Below are 12,600 nucleotides of genomic sequence, written 5' to 3'. Positions count from 1 at the left end.
CTTCCTCTGCTTATAGACATCCACACCCAATAGACAATGCTGGGCTTTTCTCCTATATGACTTTCTCATGGCTCACGCCTATGGCACGTGTAGCCTACAAGAAGGGGGAGCTGCTGACTGATGACGTGTGGCCTTTGTCAACGCACGAGTCTTCCGATGTCACCTGCCGAAGGTATATGAGTTGGCTTGTTTGTTGCCCGTGTACACAGTGTCTCTGTGCTCTTCACGGAGGGCCTTCTTCCTAAATGCTGCCCAGTTGTTTTTATGTCCTTAATTCTGGTGGGTGATTGGAAGTCATTCTGATACGAAGACCCCGCACACACACACACACACACTCCATGCAAAAGTTTCTTGCATCATTTGTTGGATTCGGGCTACGTCTTTTGCTCACTCAAGGCACTTCTGTCAGTGGAGCGTAATGCCCCTGCCTCCCCTTTCCCACAGCAGCCTATTGATCTCCCCAGAGTGACCTTCAGAAACCACACGAAAGACAAATTGGGGCTCTGCTGCAGAAAGAGGGAGTTGGTGGAAATTAGCCCAACCCTTCCTTGATCAGAAAAATTAGTCTATTTCATTCCATTTTGTTTCTGCTTTTTCCTCCTTTCCCTCAGAAAGGAACCGGAGATCTCTCCCCCCCCCCCCCCCGCTTCCATCTCTTTTGTCTTTTTAAGGCACCACTGTTGGTTCCTCTTCTAGGAATCTTTCCCGATTTTAAAGGGCTTGTCTTGTATCATTTGTATTCTGTGGTGTAGAAGGGAATGCCGTTATTCATCTTCGTTCTTCTGTGCCTCCACACATGGCTGCCTCCGCCCTATCGGGGAGACGAGTCGGTCATCGGTTCCGATGAGGAGGAGGCTGAGAGCGCCGGGGGCTACCGATCGGAGTCGTGGTCGGAACCGTCCCCAGACGACAACGTGGCGCCCAGTACCAGCTCCCCTTACCGGATGACCGACTCGTCTCCCCGATAGGGCAGAGGCAGCCATGTGTGTCAGCACAGAAGAACTCGATGAACATAAGTTACAGGTATGTTAACCCTGTTTTATTTGTTTTGGAAGAAAGACCCCTTAGATTTGCATATCTATATGCTGCTTCAGGTTGGAAAGGCTGTGGCAAGGAGAGCTGCAGGAGTGTGGACCGGAAGACGCCTCTCTCCGGAGGGTCGTGTGGGTCTTCTGCCGCACCAGGCTCATCATTTCCATAGTGTGCCTGATGGTCACCCAACTCGCCGGCTTCTGTGGACCAGTAAGTACTATCCATCCTTTGTCTAACCTCCACAGCGGGCTCCACTCCATGGCCGGTGCTGATGCGTTCCGGTTGCCTTTCAGAGTAACTTCTAACCGCTTTGATTAGAGATAAACATGCTTTTGCGGAGAGGAAACAGGCCTTTCCAGAATGCTTCAGGAGTCTGAATGCTTCCATGCTCTGAAGTTTTGTGCGCGTGCTTGTGTGTGCGTGTGCGTGTGCGTGCATTTTTTTAATTGCTCGTACCAGTGGATAAGGGCGGGTGCTGAGATTTTTCTGAAGGAAAAATAGTCCTTTGTAAGCTGCTTACTCTTCTGTGCTCTCTGCAAGACTGCAATGGAGTGCCGGTGTTAAGGTTGCTTTTTAAAGTTCCTTAAGAAATCAGGCCCAGGGGATTCTGCAGAACTAGCTCTGTCTCTCTGACTTGTATGAAAAGACTAGTCGGGCAGGTTACCTTTCTGGCGGCATTGCTAGGTGGCGACATCTTAGTTGGTAATGAAGATGCAGCATGTAGGACTTGGTCTTCACACCATTTTCTTGTCACCTGTTTGTTGCACACACTGTGCAAAGATTTGCTTTTTGACGTCTTGACTAAATCTATTCTCTACAAATTTCCCTTGAGGAGTAGGCGCAGTGTTATTGCTTGTAGTACACATTTCAGTGTGCTGTTAAGCGGGGATGGTTCAATGCTTGGGTAAGTACCGCTGAGGTGCACTGTTAATGTTAAAAACGGTCTTTGTCATCTTTTTTCCCCCCTCTTCTTAATTCCTAAACCCCACCTGTTTGCTTAAATCTCGAAACTGCCTTGTTATGTTCCTTATGAAGAGGGGGTCAATAGTTCTTTTTTTGTTTTGTTTTTGCTTGGTATTGTTGTAATCACTGATGATGGGAATTAAACCACGGGTTTTATTGGCTGTGCTATTAATTGCCAGAACGAATTAGGTTTTAACAGAACCAGGCTTCCCCCAAGAAGAGCTTCTGTCATTGTTTCACTACAGGGACCTGTAGATACTCTTAACCTCTAGCAGAGAGTTGGAAGTCAGTGTCTGCCTGCTGCTGGATTCCAAACCACCAGGTGTGAATCGACAAAGTGGGTAGGAGCTAAGAGAATGCAGCCCGTGCCAAATTTGGTTGCTTGCAACCTCCCCTGCACACGTGTCACTGTTCAGTCAACGTACGTTAGGCCAAGACATTTTTTTCTTAACAGTTCCATCATTTGGAGTGAGAGATGAACCTGTACTCCATATTCCTCACTATTTTAAAACTGGATTTTTATCCCTGCAAATCTAGAAGTGTTTTTTTTTTAAAAAAAAACTGAAGCATGCACTTTCAGGTGAAAATGAAACCTTGGGGGATCGGGGGAGAATATTTATAGACACAAACGGGCAAATTAAATGAAGTTGAAACATCTTTGCAAACTGACTGGGGACATGGAATGCTACTGGGAAGCAGAATGATGGATTGGTTAAAATGCATTTTGGTACTTATGCCTAAAATGAGGGTGTTGCTATTTTTAAATTCCTTGTAGATCCAAGCCTCTTTCACAAAATACACATTTTGTGAAATTTCATGTCTGGCACTGTTTCCAAACACTCATATTTGCCTTTCATCCAGTTGAGGCCACTTAACTTTTTTTTCCCGAATAGTCTTCAGAAATCAGCAGGGCAGAATGAAATGCATCTTTTAAAGAAGATAAAACGACAGTTGTGTTGAACTCGAATGAATGATAAACCTGTCCTGTTGAGGTCTGGGGCAAAGATGAATTCTTGCTTGGTCCAGCAGAGATCCTGAAATCTAGGAACAAGTGATCCTAATTATCCAGCATAGCAGCTCAGACGTAGCCCCCCCCCCCCCCCGGTGCAGGGAACAGGTGAATTTCCTGTTGCTATAAAGTGCAATTTGAGGTTTTCATTGGGGATTTGAAGTGATGAGTGGGAGGGGGGCACGGTAAGGGCGGCTGGATGGGGGAGTCATTTGAGGTAAGCCTCTACTCTTCCAGGTCCACTCCAGTCACGCAGCTTGCTTTGTGCTGTCAAATACTGGATGTGGTTTGGGGGAATCTTTCTCTGTAGTGAAACCAATGACAGAAGCTGTTCTTTAGAATTTCTAGGATGGCTGTATTCTGCGATCAGAATGAGACAGTCAAGCTGGGCAGAATCCAACGGCAAGATGAAAGGTAAGGTGATGTTTATTCACTGGGAATGCTTAAGACCAGCCAGGCCGATAAAGACCGATCCTACCATGACAGGGAGTAATTTCCCTTCCCTCTGCTAGTTTTGATAGCTATGTATGTTTAGTTTTATATGTTGGGGTTGTTGGCTGTCTTTAACCTAAAACCGTATTTTAATATTGCAAATGCTATGTTCCCCGCCTTTAATGTTTTCTTTAAAAAAAATTACTTCAGCTTTTTAATTTAAAAAAGGCATAAGCAATGTTTCTTATTCTTCATCGGATTCAGTAACCCTGTGTGTGCCAAAAAGTTACACCTTCAGTTACTAGGGGAGAACAGGAATGCATGCTGTTTCCCGCATTTCTCTGGAGACTTTTGTGTTCCATACCGAGATGTATGAGAAAAAGTCGACCACTCTTGCCCGGGGCTTGCGAACCGACAGCAAGGAAGGGTTCTTGGCTCTTCCAGTGACTTGGTTGTTGTTGGATTTAACATTGGAAGATCTTCTTGCTCAAGTAACAGCAAACCAGCCGCATAGTCCGTCGTGCCTTAATGTAGAGAACGTAAAGCAAATCCAGTGGAGGATAAAGCTTCCGTACAGTGTGAGCTGTTGCTCTTTGATCAGGGTTGTGAAAGTTTTTGTTTTTGAAACTGGTGGTCATTTTAGGAACTTGAGGGACACCTGGCTCTTTATGTGCGCCTGTAGAAAACTCACGGGAGAAATGCTATCCAGCAGAATCTTCGATTGCGGCTTTGAAAGTTGACCACTTCGGGACTTGTATGTTCTATCTTCATTTTTTTTAAAAAATCTGTCACTTGTCACTGGCTTCTGACCGCTAGGACCCTTTGCTTGAAGCTCGCTGGGCACCTTTCTTTTTCTCTCCTCCAACCTTGTGTTGCCTAGAACTCTTGTCAGTCCTGTTAGTCAAGAGGACTTCATATGGACTCAGAAAGCCCTTCCTGGTCTGTTCCGAGGCTTCAGATTTTTCAAGTCTTGTTGCGGTGTGCCAAGGCACTTCTCAGACCTGTTTAAGGAACCTAAAATACCAGCCTCAGTAAGCATTGGAAAAGCATCACTGGAAAGCCAAGCTATATTAAACCAGATGTGTGCATCCACTAGGTGTCAGAAGTTTTCCTTCCTATCCATACATCGGACATTGCAAACAAAACATGGATCCTGTATCCGCTCTTGTGGGGTGTGCGTGTGTAGGTGTCGTTCAACTTCATTTTGTGTTGGCAGCTAGACTATTTTGGATTCAGGTCCTGTATAATTTTTTCCCCGTGCATGCAGATGATGTATGTTTCCACCGTACTTTGCTTTTTGTACTTTTTGAGAGTTACCCTTTTTAGTATGGTTCTATTAAAAATAAACATTTACTGTTTCCCATTTATTAGTACTTACTATTGCTGACAAGCCTGACTTGTGATTCTCTGCACTGTACCTTTGGACAGCTCACGCCACAGGGGATTTATGGCTTGGGGGCTGTTTTTCTCTTCCTGCAGGTGGTGTTTGAAATGTGATTCCTGAGGTAAAATTGTTTTTGTCTTTGGAGGGGGAGGACAGGGAGGGGAGGGCGAAAGGGCGTTTTTGGCTTTTTAAATCTGTGATTTTTACCTTAATGTGCTTTTTTTTCTTTTTTGCTGCCTGTCTTTTGCTTTACTATTAAACTGCTGATGTTTATTTTCAGGAATGTTTTGCAAAATGTCCTTCTCACACTCTTCCCCAGTTCAACTGTAGGTACATTGTTCCTTTTTATCAAATAAGCACGTTTGAAACAAAGAAATAAAGAGGTTTTAATGTCTTGTAAAGGAATATATCTTTTTAATATGCTCCGTTTTTTGCCTAAGTACAGATTATTTTAAACATGATGGTGATGAATTGCTTTCAGCTAACTGAGAGATTTATGTTAAGTTAGAAAGCACAAAGGAGCAGGATTGGAGAAGTTCCAAATTACTCTCCCCACTTACTCAATTTGCCTCTTGGTGTCATCAGGCGGTTGTGTAGCTTCTGCAGTGCATTGCTAAAGGCTTATTTTTTAAAAATACAAATTTTCATTTGGAAATGGAAGTCGCTCATTTATTTCTAACTTAACATAAAAGAATCAGATGGTTCCTCTGACATGTTGGGGTGTTCATGCCAGTTTGCATTTCTTCCTGTAGGCATTCGTTGTGAAACATCTCCTTGAGTACACCCAGCAGGAGGCGTCCAACCTTCAGTACAGCCTGATGTTGGTGGTTGGCCTCCTTATGACGGAAATAGTGCGTTCCTGGTCCCTGGCCTTAACCTGGGCTTTAAACTACCGCACTGGGGTCAGACTGCGCGGCGCTATCCTGACTATGGCTTTTAAGAAAATACTCAGGCTGAAAAATATCAAGGAAAAGTCTCTGGGGGAGGTAAGTTTCCCTGAGTTCATTGTCGATTGCCGTTCAAAAGTAGCTTGGAGCAGAGCTTCCCTGAGTGTGCAGCTCCTCATGTCAAGCAAATGCTTCCTGCAGTACACGCAGTGAACACCGGCAAGGCCCAGGAGAATTGTCAGTCTAAAAGCTTTTCCGGTGGTTGTTGTGGGTTTTCCGGGCTGTATAGCCGTGGTCTTGGCATTGTAGTTCCTGACGTTTCGCCAGCAGCTGTGGCTGGCATCTTCAGAGGTGTAGCACCAAAAGACAGAGATCTCTCAGTGTCACCAATGCCAAGACCACGGCAATACAGCCCGGAAAACCCACAACAACCATCGTTCTCCGGCCGTGAAAGCCTTCAACAATACATAAAAGCTTCTCCGTTAGGATGTGCTTCCGATAACTCTGTGAAACAGACAGAAATACAGAGAGCATCACTGCGCACACTGTGACAAGATTGAACAATTTGATGTATAACAACGACAAAAAAAGTCAAACACCGTTACCAACATATAGTAGCAACATAAATGAGGAATCTCCATAGCATGTTTAATTACTACAGGAATTCAGTATCTATCCTGTTTCCAAATAGATTTCTTCTTCAGATAAATTCAGTGATAAATTCAGAGATGAAGGAAAATCCATTTTCTGTGTAGTGACAGTGAGAGGCATTTAACACTCATTACAAAAATGCGTTGAAAACATTTCTATCGAGCAAAGCCTCAGCTTGGAGCAGCTGCACATTATGCAGCTGTTGTCACTATCTACTCCCGTTATATCATCAATATCTTCCTGCAGATGACTGTACTTGAAAGATCCTGCAAAGCCTAGGATATGGTTCTTATACCAGTTTGGTATAGTGGTTAAATGTAGTGGTTAAGAGCGACGGGACTCTAATCTGGGGAAATGGGTTTGATTCCCCATTCCTCCACTTGAAGCCAGCTGGGTGACCTTGGGTCAGTCACTTAAGAGTGGCAGGACTCTAATCTGGAGAGGCAGGTTTGATTCCCCACTCCTCCGCTTGAAGCCAGCTGGGTGACCTTGGGTCAGTCACAGCTTCTAGGAGCTCTCTCAGCCCCACCCACCTCACAAGGTGTTTGTTGTTGTGGGGATAACGATGACATACTTTGTAAACCTCTCTGAGTGTCCTGAAGGGCGGTATATAAATCAAATGTTGTTATTATACCATGAAGAATAGTAAAATCTTACCTGTCCATGTTCCTGTTTGAGTTTTTGTAATTGCCAGTGTGTACGTACAATGAAGAAATTGAAATTGTTCAAGATTTTGAATTCCTTGGCTCGGTCATCAACCAAAAAGGAGACTGCAGTGAAGAAACCAGAAGAAGATTGAGACTTGGAAGAGGAGCTGTGAGGGAACTAGAAAAGACTCTTAAAGATAAGGATTTCTCTGTGGGGACCAAGATCAAGATAATCCACACTATGGTATTCCCCATTACTATGTATGGATGTGAAAGCTGGACAGTGAAGAAAGCTGACAGGAAGAACATTTATTCATTTGAAATGCTGTGCTGGAGGAGAGTTTTGTGGATCCCATGGACAGCCAAAAAGACAAATAAGTGGGTATCAAATCAAGTCAAGCCTGAATTCTCCCCAGAAGCTAAAACGACAAAACTGAGGCTATCGTACTTTGGTCACATTGTGAGAAGTCAAGATTCTCTGGAAAAGTCAATAATGCTAGGAAAAGTGGAAGGCAGTAGGAAAAGAGGAAGACCTCAAACGAGATGTCTTGACTCAATAAAAGAAGCCACGTCCTCCTGGCGAACCTCCAGAAGCCCAGATACTGGTTCTGAAGCGAGGAGAAAAGGAGGAGCCAACATGGCTACTTAACTGTGAACCCGAGAGTCCATCAGGTCGAAAAAACTACAGCAAATCAAGTAGATTCTTAACAAGACAGATTAAAAAAAAAACAATTCTAAGAGAGCTTAACTGACCCCACAGCCTTCCATCAAGTAAGTGGACAGATTTATGGTTTTACGGGGCAATTCAGCTTAACTATGAGCCGAGCAAGCTGGGAGGGGCAGAGATGGGGGTGGGGGAGGAATGACACAGCAATTGCTGGAATGCTATAAATCTTTGAATATAACTAACCAAAACAAAGCTTTTTACCACTTGCTGAAATGGCTTCTTGGCAAGAAGAGGTACTTGTTTGTTTGCAAGAAATGTCTAAAATAATGACGGAGTTACTAATTAAAGCTGATGCGATACTTGGAGTGGAAAAGGATAACAAGAAATCACAACCCAGAAAATATTTCTGCAGGGACAAACTTAACTGAAAGAAAAATCGAGCCAAATGAGGGGAAAATCAGTCTGCGACGCACTTTACAAAATGGACGATCTTATCAGGACGTCCCCTCCAAGACACAAAACTTTAGTAAAGAAAAGGAGGGGCCACGAATCAGACCTGCACGGAGAGAAACAGGCATCCCAACACAGAAAGGGGAGAAAAGAATGCAGCGGATCTTAAAACAGGAAAACAAGCAGAGGAGTAACTCCATCCATACTGATCTACTTCAGAAATGGCTGGAAGACAAGGGAATCTACCTTTGGTGGCCCAGATCGATTAGGGATTGGATGTACTACGTCTCACAAAGAAAGAAGAAGAAAAAAGCAGATCTGCATGGAAAGAACCAAGCATGCCAATACTGAAAGGGGAAAGAGGGATTAAGGACTGGATGTACCACTTTTCATGAAGAGAGAAGAAAAAACAACGATCAGAATCTTGGGGCACATCAGGACTCATTAACGCAGACTCAACCTCTTACTTAAATAGCTTTTCCCTTCTTTCCTTCTTTTCTCTTTTTTATATAACATCATATAGTTTATGTAAATGAGTCTTTGGAGTTTATTAAATGTACGTAGACTGTCTTCCTTCTCAAAATATAAAATACTGGCTAAGCTAAATGACCACCTGCTCTTCTTAAACTTATGAGTATGAAAACCCAAGTAAATAAGTCCAGATGATCAAAATAAAATAGATGAAGGAGTTAACTATCTCTAAAAGGTAAAATTGTGTTTTAACTATATAGTTATGTGACCACCCTAGTCCTATCAGTATGAAAACTCAAGCAAATAGTTTTGGCTACAACAAAATCGATGAAAGATTTATTTTATGTATATGTATATGTATATGTGTGTATATATGTATATATATGTATATGTATACACACACACACACTTTTTTAAAAATAGAATATAAAATTGTTTTCAAACTAAATATTGATTTGGCCTCTGTACCCTTACTATTATGAAAATACAAGTAGACAAGTTTGGAAGGCATGGCCAGAACAGATATAAGAAAGAGGAAATTAATATAAAAATTGCTCTTATCTTTATGTTGATGTATATTACTGTCCTGTTGATATTGTATGTTTTGCTACATCCACCTCCCACTCCTAGAACAATTATGGATCTAAGATCCCTGATTAAAAGGTAAAAGAGGTGAAATGTGATCTATATGTAATATACACAAAAGAAAAAATTACTAGAAATATAAGCTACACAGTAAGTGGATTAAAAATATAGAAATTAATAAAAGGAAATCTTGACGGTATATGGGGCACCAATTACATATATAATGGCTTTTTATATCTAGATGGATGATTATGTGTCTTGTATGTGAATCTCATAAATGCTTATGGCCTGTTGTAACCCCTCCCTATATATTATAAAAACCCAATAAAAAAAAAAAGAAGCCACGTCCTCAAGTTTGCAGGATCTGAGCAAGTCTGTTAATGATAAGACGTTTGGGAGGTCTTTCATTCATAGGGTTGCCATAAGTTGGAGGCGACTTGACGGCACATAACACACACACTGATGTACATATAAAATTGTCACAGTGTGCGCTGCAGTAGCGCACTGTGTTTCTTTCGTTATTACATTGTTCATTTGTGCTCATTGTTAACTCTGTGGAACAGGCCTAGGTAGGCTGAAGCCACAGTAGATGGTAATGCTGGGTGTGGCGAGGAGTTGAAATCCTGTGCCTGCTTCTCTGTGCCTGAAAAGCACCTGTCCTTGCTGATGATCTTTAAGTTGCATTGTGTGTGTGTGTGTGTGTGTTTCAGCTCATAAATGTATGTTCCAATGATGGACAGAGAATGTTCGAGGCTGCAGCTGTTGGCAGTTTGCTGGCTGGAGGCCCTATTGTCGCTATCCTAGGGATGATTTATAATGTGATCATTCTGGGGCCAACTGGCTTCTTGGGATCAGCTATCTTCATCCTCTTCTACCCGGCAATGGTGAGTTTAAGTGATCACCAGGATATAGAATTGTGTTGTGTTGTGGATGGGGGTTGAGCAACTTAGGTTGCTGCCCAAGTTTATTTTATGATTTTAATGTTGGTTTGTTGTTGTAATTATTTATTTATGTTGTAATCCACTCTAAGCCTGTTAACGGGGAGAGCCGATAAACAAACAAGCAATCTGGGGAAAGATTATGCTGAAGGGTCTCCAAGCTGGGCACAGTCTGGGATAGTATTTTGCTGTTCCCCAAGGGGGGGTCATGTTTGCCCCTGTGGTTCAGGGATCCCAAATGATTTCAGGTTGAGACTAAAGGATCACATAGGCAAGGGTGTTCCTTCATCAGGAGGAAGATGACTTGTGCCTCCTTTTTTTGCTCCTGCTTGACAGCAGTGTGAGAACTTGAACTCCCTGCAAAATAAGCCCCCAAAATGCTGCTGTTCACTGCAGGAACTCTGAAAGGGGCAAGCATGACATGCTCCCCCCCCCCCCCGCTCTAGATTGGGGACAGTTTAGTAGGAGAGCTGGTGTGTTGTGTAGTGATTGCAGTGTTGGGCTAGGATCTGGGGGACCGAACTGCAAATCCGCAGCCTGTCGTGGAAACTTGCAGAGAGACCTCATGCTGGTCACACACTCTCGCCTTAAGCTACCTTACAGGGTTGTTGTAAAGATAAAAATGGAGAACAGCATACTGTTGTAAGCCACTTTGGGTCCCCAGTAGTGAGAAAAGTGGGGTAAAAATGAAATAAATAGTAAATCAAGGCGGATAAATAAGAACAATCCAGGGGTGTTGTCTGGTTCTATAATCATAGCTTTGCTGTCACAAGCAGTTGCCTTGCCTTTGAGAGCAGAGCTGCTTTGCAGCTCCAGGACGGTAAACTTAAAGTTTTGTGTATTGTCGAAGGCTTTCACGGCCGGAGAACGATGGTTGTTGGGGGTTTTCCGGGCTGTATTGCCGTGGTCTTGGCATTGTAGTTCCTGACGTTTCGCCAGCAGCTGTGGCTGGCATCTTCAGAGGTGTAGCACCAAAAGACAGAGATCTCTCAGTGTCACAGTGTGGAAAAGATGTAGGTCATTTGTATCTACTCAGGAGGGGTGGGGTTGAGCTGAGTCATTCTGTAAGAGTTTCCCAGGGTGTGGAATGCTAATGGCGGGAGGCTTCACTGTCTCCTGAGGAGGTTCTTTTGCATATGGATTGGTGCTTGATGTGCTAATCTTCTCTGCAGGGCTATTGTCGGGTGTGGAGTGTTTTGTTGGCCTGGTGTTTTTCAGAACCGGAGCCCATGCTCTGTTCATTCTTAAGGTTTCTTCTTTCCTGTTGAAGTTTTGCTTATGCTTGTGAATTTCAATGGCTTCCCTGTGCAGTCTGACAAAGTAGTTGGAAGTGTTGTCCAGTATTTTGGTGTCCTGGAATAAGATACTGTGCCCTGTTTGAGTTAGGCTATGTTCAGCCACAGCTGATTTTTCAGGCTGTCCAAGTCTGCAGTGTCTTTCATGTTCTTTTATTCTTGTCTGGATGCTACGCTTTGTGGTCCCGATGTAAACTTGTCCACAGCTGCAGGGTATACGGTATACTCCTGCAGAGGTGAGGGGATCTCTGCTGTCTTTTGCTGATCGTAGCATCTGTTGTATTTTTCGGGTGGGTCTGAATACTGCTTGAAGGTTATGCTTTTCCATAAGCTTTCCCATCTGATCAGTAATTCCTTTGATATATGGCAAAAACACTTTTCCTGTAGGTGACTGTTTTTCCTTGGTTGTTTGATTCATCCTGGGTTTGATTGCTCTTCGGATTTCATTTCTGGAGTAGCCATTTGCCTGAAGTGCGTGGTTTAGATGATTAATTTCCTCATTGAGAAAGCGCGGCTCACATATCCGTCTTGCACGATCCACTAATGTTTTCATTATGCCTCTTTTCTGTCGGGGGTGGTGATTGGAGTTTTTGTGTAAGTACCGATCAGTGTGAGTTGGTTTCCTGTAGACCTTGTGACCTAACTGAAAGTTTGCTTTGCGGATGACCAAGGTATCCAGGAATGAGAGTTTTCCCTCACTTTCTTTCTCCATTGTGAATTGTATGTTCAGGTGGATGTTGTTGAGATGATTCAAAAACTCCCTCAATTCTTCCTCCCCATGGCTCCAAATGATGAATGTATCATCCACAAACCGGAACCATACACTGGGTTTGTGGGGTGCTGATTCTAGAGCTGTTTTTTCAAAATGTTCCATGTAGAAGTTTGCTATAACTGGGCTGAGTGGGCTCCCCATGGCCACCCCATCCATCTGTTCATAGAATTCGTTGTCCCATTGGAAGTAACTGGTTGTCAGACAATGATGGAATAAGGCTGTTACATCCTCTGGGAAAATCTGATTAATCAGTGCAATAGTGTCTTTTACTGGAACCTTGGTAAACAGGGATACAACATCAAAACTGACAAGTATGTCTTGTGGATTGAGTTTCAGAGAACTGACTTTGTTGATGAAATCTGCTGAATCTTTGATGTAAGACGAGGTTTTCCCGATGTGGTCCTGCAGGAGATCTGC

General features: G+C 43.3%; 1 protein-coding gene across 7 annotated transcripts in view; it reads left to right on the top strand.

Annotated features, from left to right (window-relative positions):
• ABCC5 (ATP binding cassette subfamily C member 5) overlaps window positions 1–12,600 on the top strand; it is a 73,583-nt gene that overhangs the window by 20,208 nt on the left and 40,775 nt on the right. For 4 of the 7 annotated variants that reach the window (XM_054983854.1, XM_054983855.1, XM_054983852.1 and 1 more), the window contains exons 4-7: window positions 17–172; window positions 1,095–1,242; window positions 5,573–5,806; window positions 9,889–10,062. In XM_054983854.1, the coding sequence (XP_054839829.1) occupies window positions 17–172; window positions 1,095–1,242; window positions 5,573–5,806; window positions 9,889–10,062 (712 nt within the window). Of the gene's footprint in view, window positions 1–16; window positions 173–1,094; window positions 1,243–1,355; window positions 5,807–9,888; window positions 10,063–12,600 lie in introns of those variants that run through there. The other 3 variants (XM_054983858.1, XM_054983857.1, XM_054983856.1) reach the window with 3 other exon arrangements.

The sequence above is a fragment of the Eublepharis macularius genome, chromosome 6 (genome assembly GCF_028583425.1).
Source record: "Eublepharis macularius isolate TG4126 chromosome 6, MPM_Emac_v1.0, whole genome shotgun sequence".
Classification (NCBI taxonomy): Eukaryota; Metazoa; Chordata; class Lepidosauria; order Squamata; family Eublepharidae; genus Eublepharis; species Eublepharis macularius.
The sequence above is the reverse complement of the archived record's forward strand: the minus strand, read 5'-3'. Positions and strand labels throughout refer to the sequence as shown.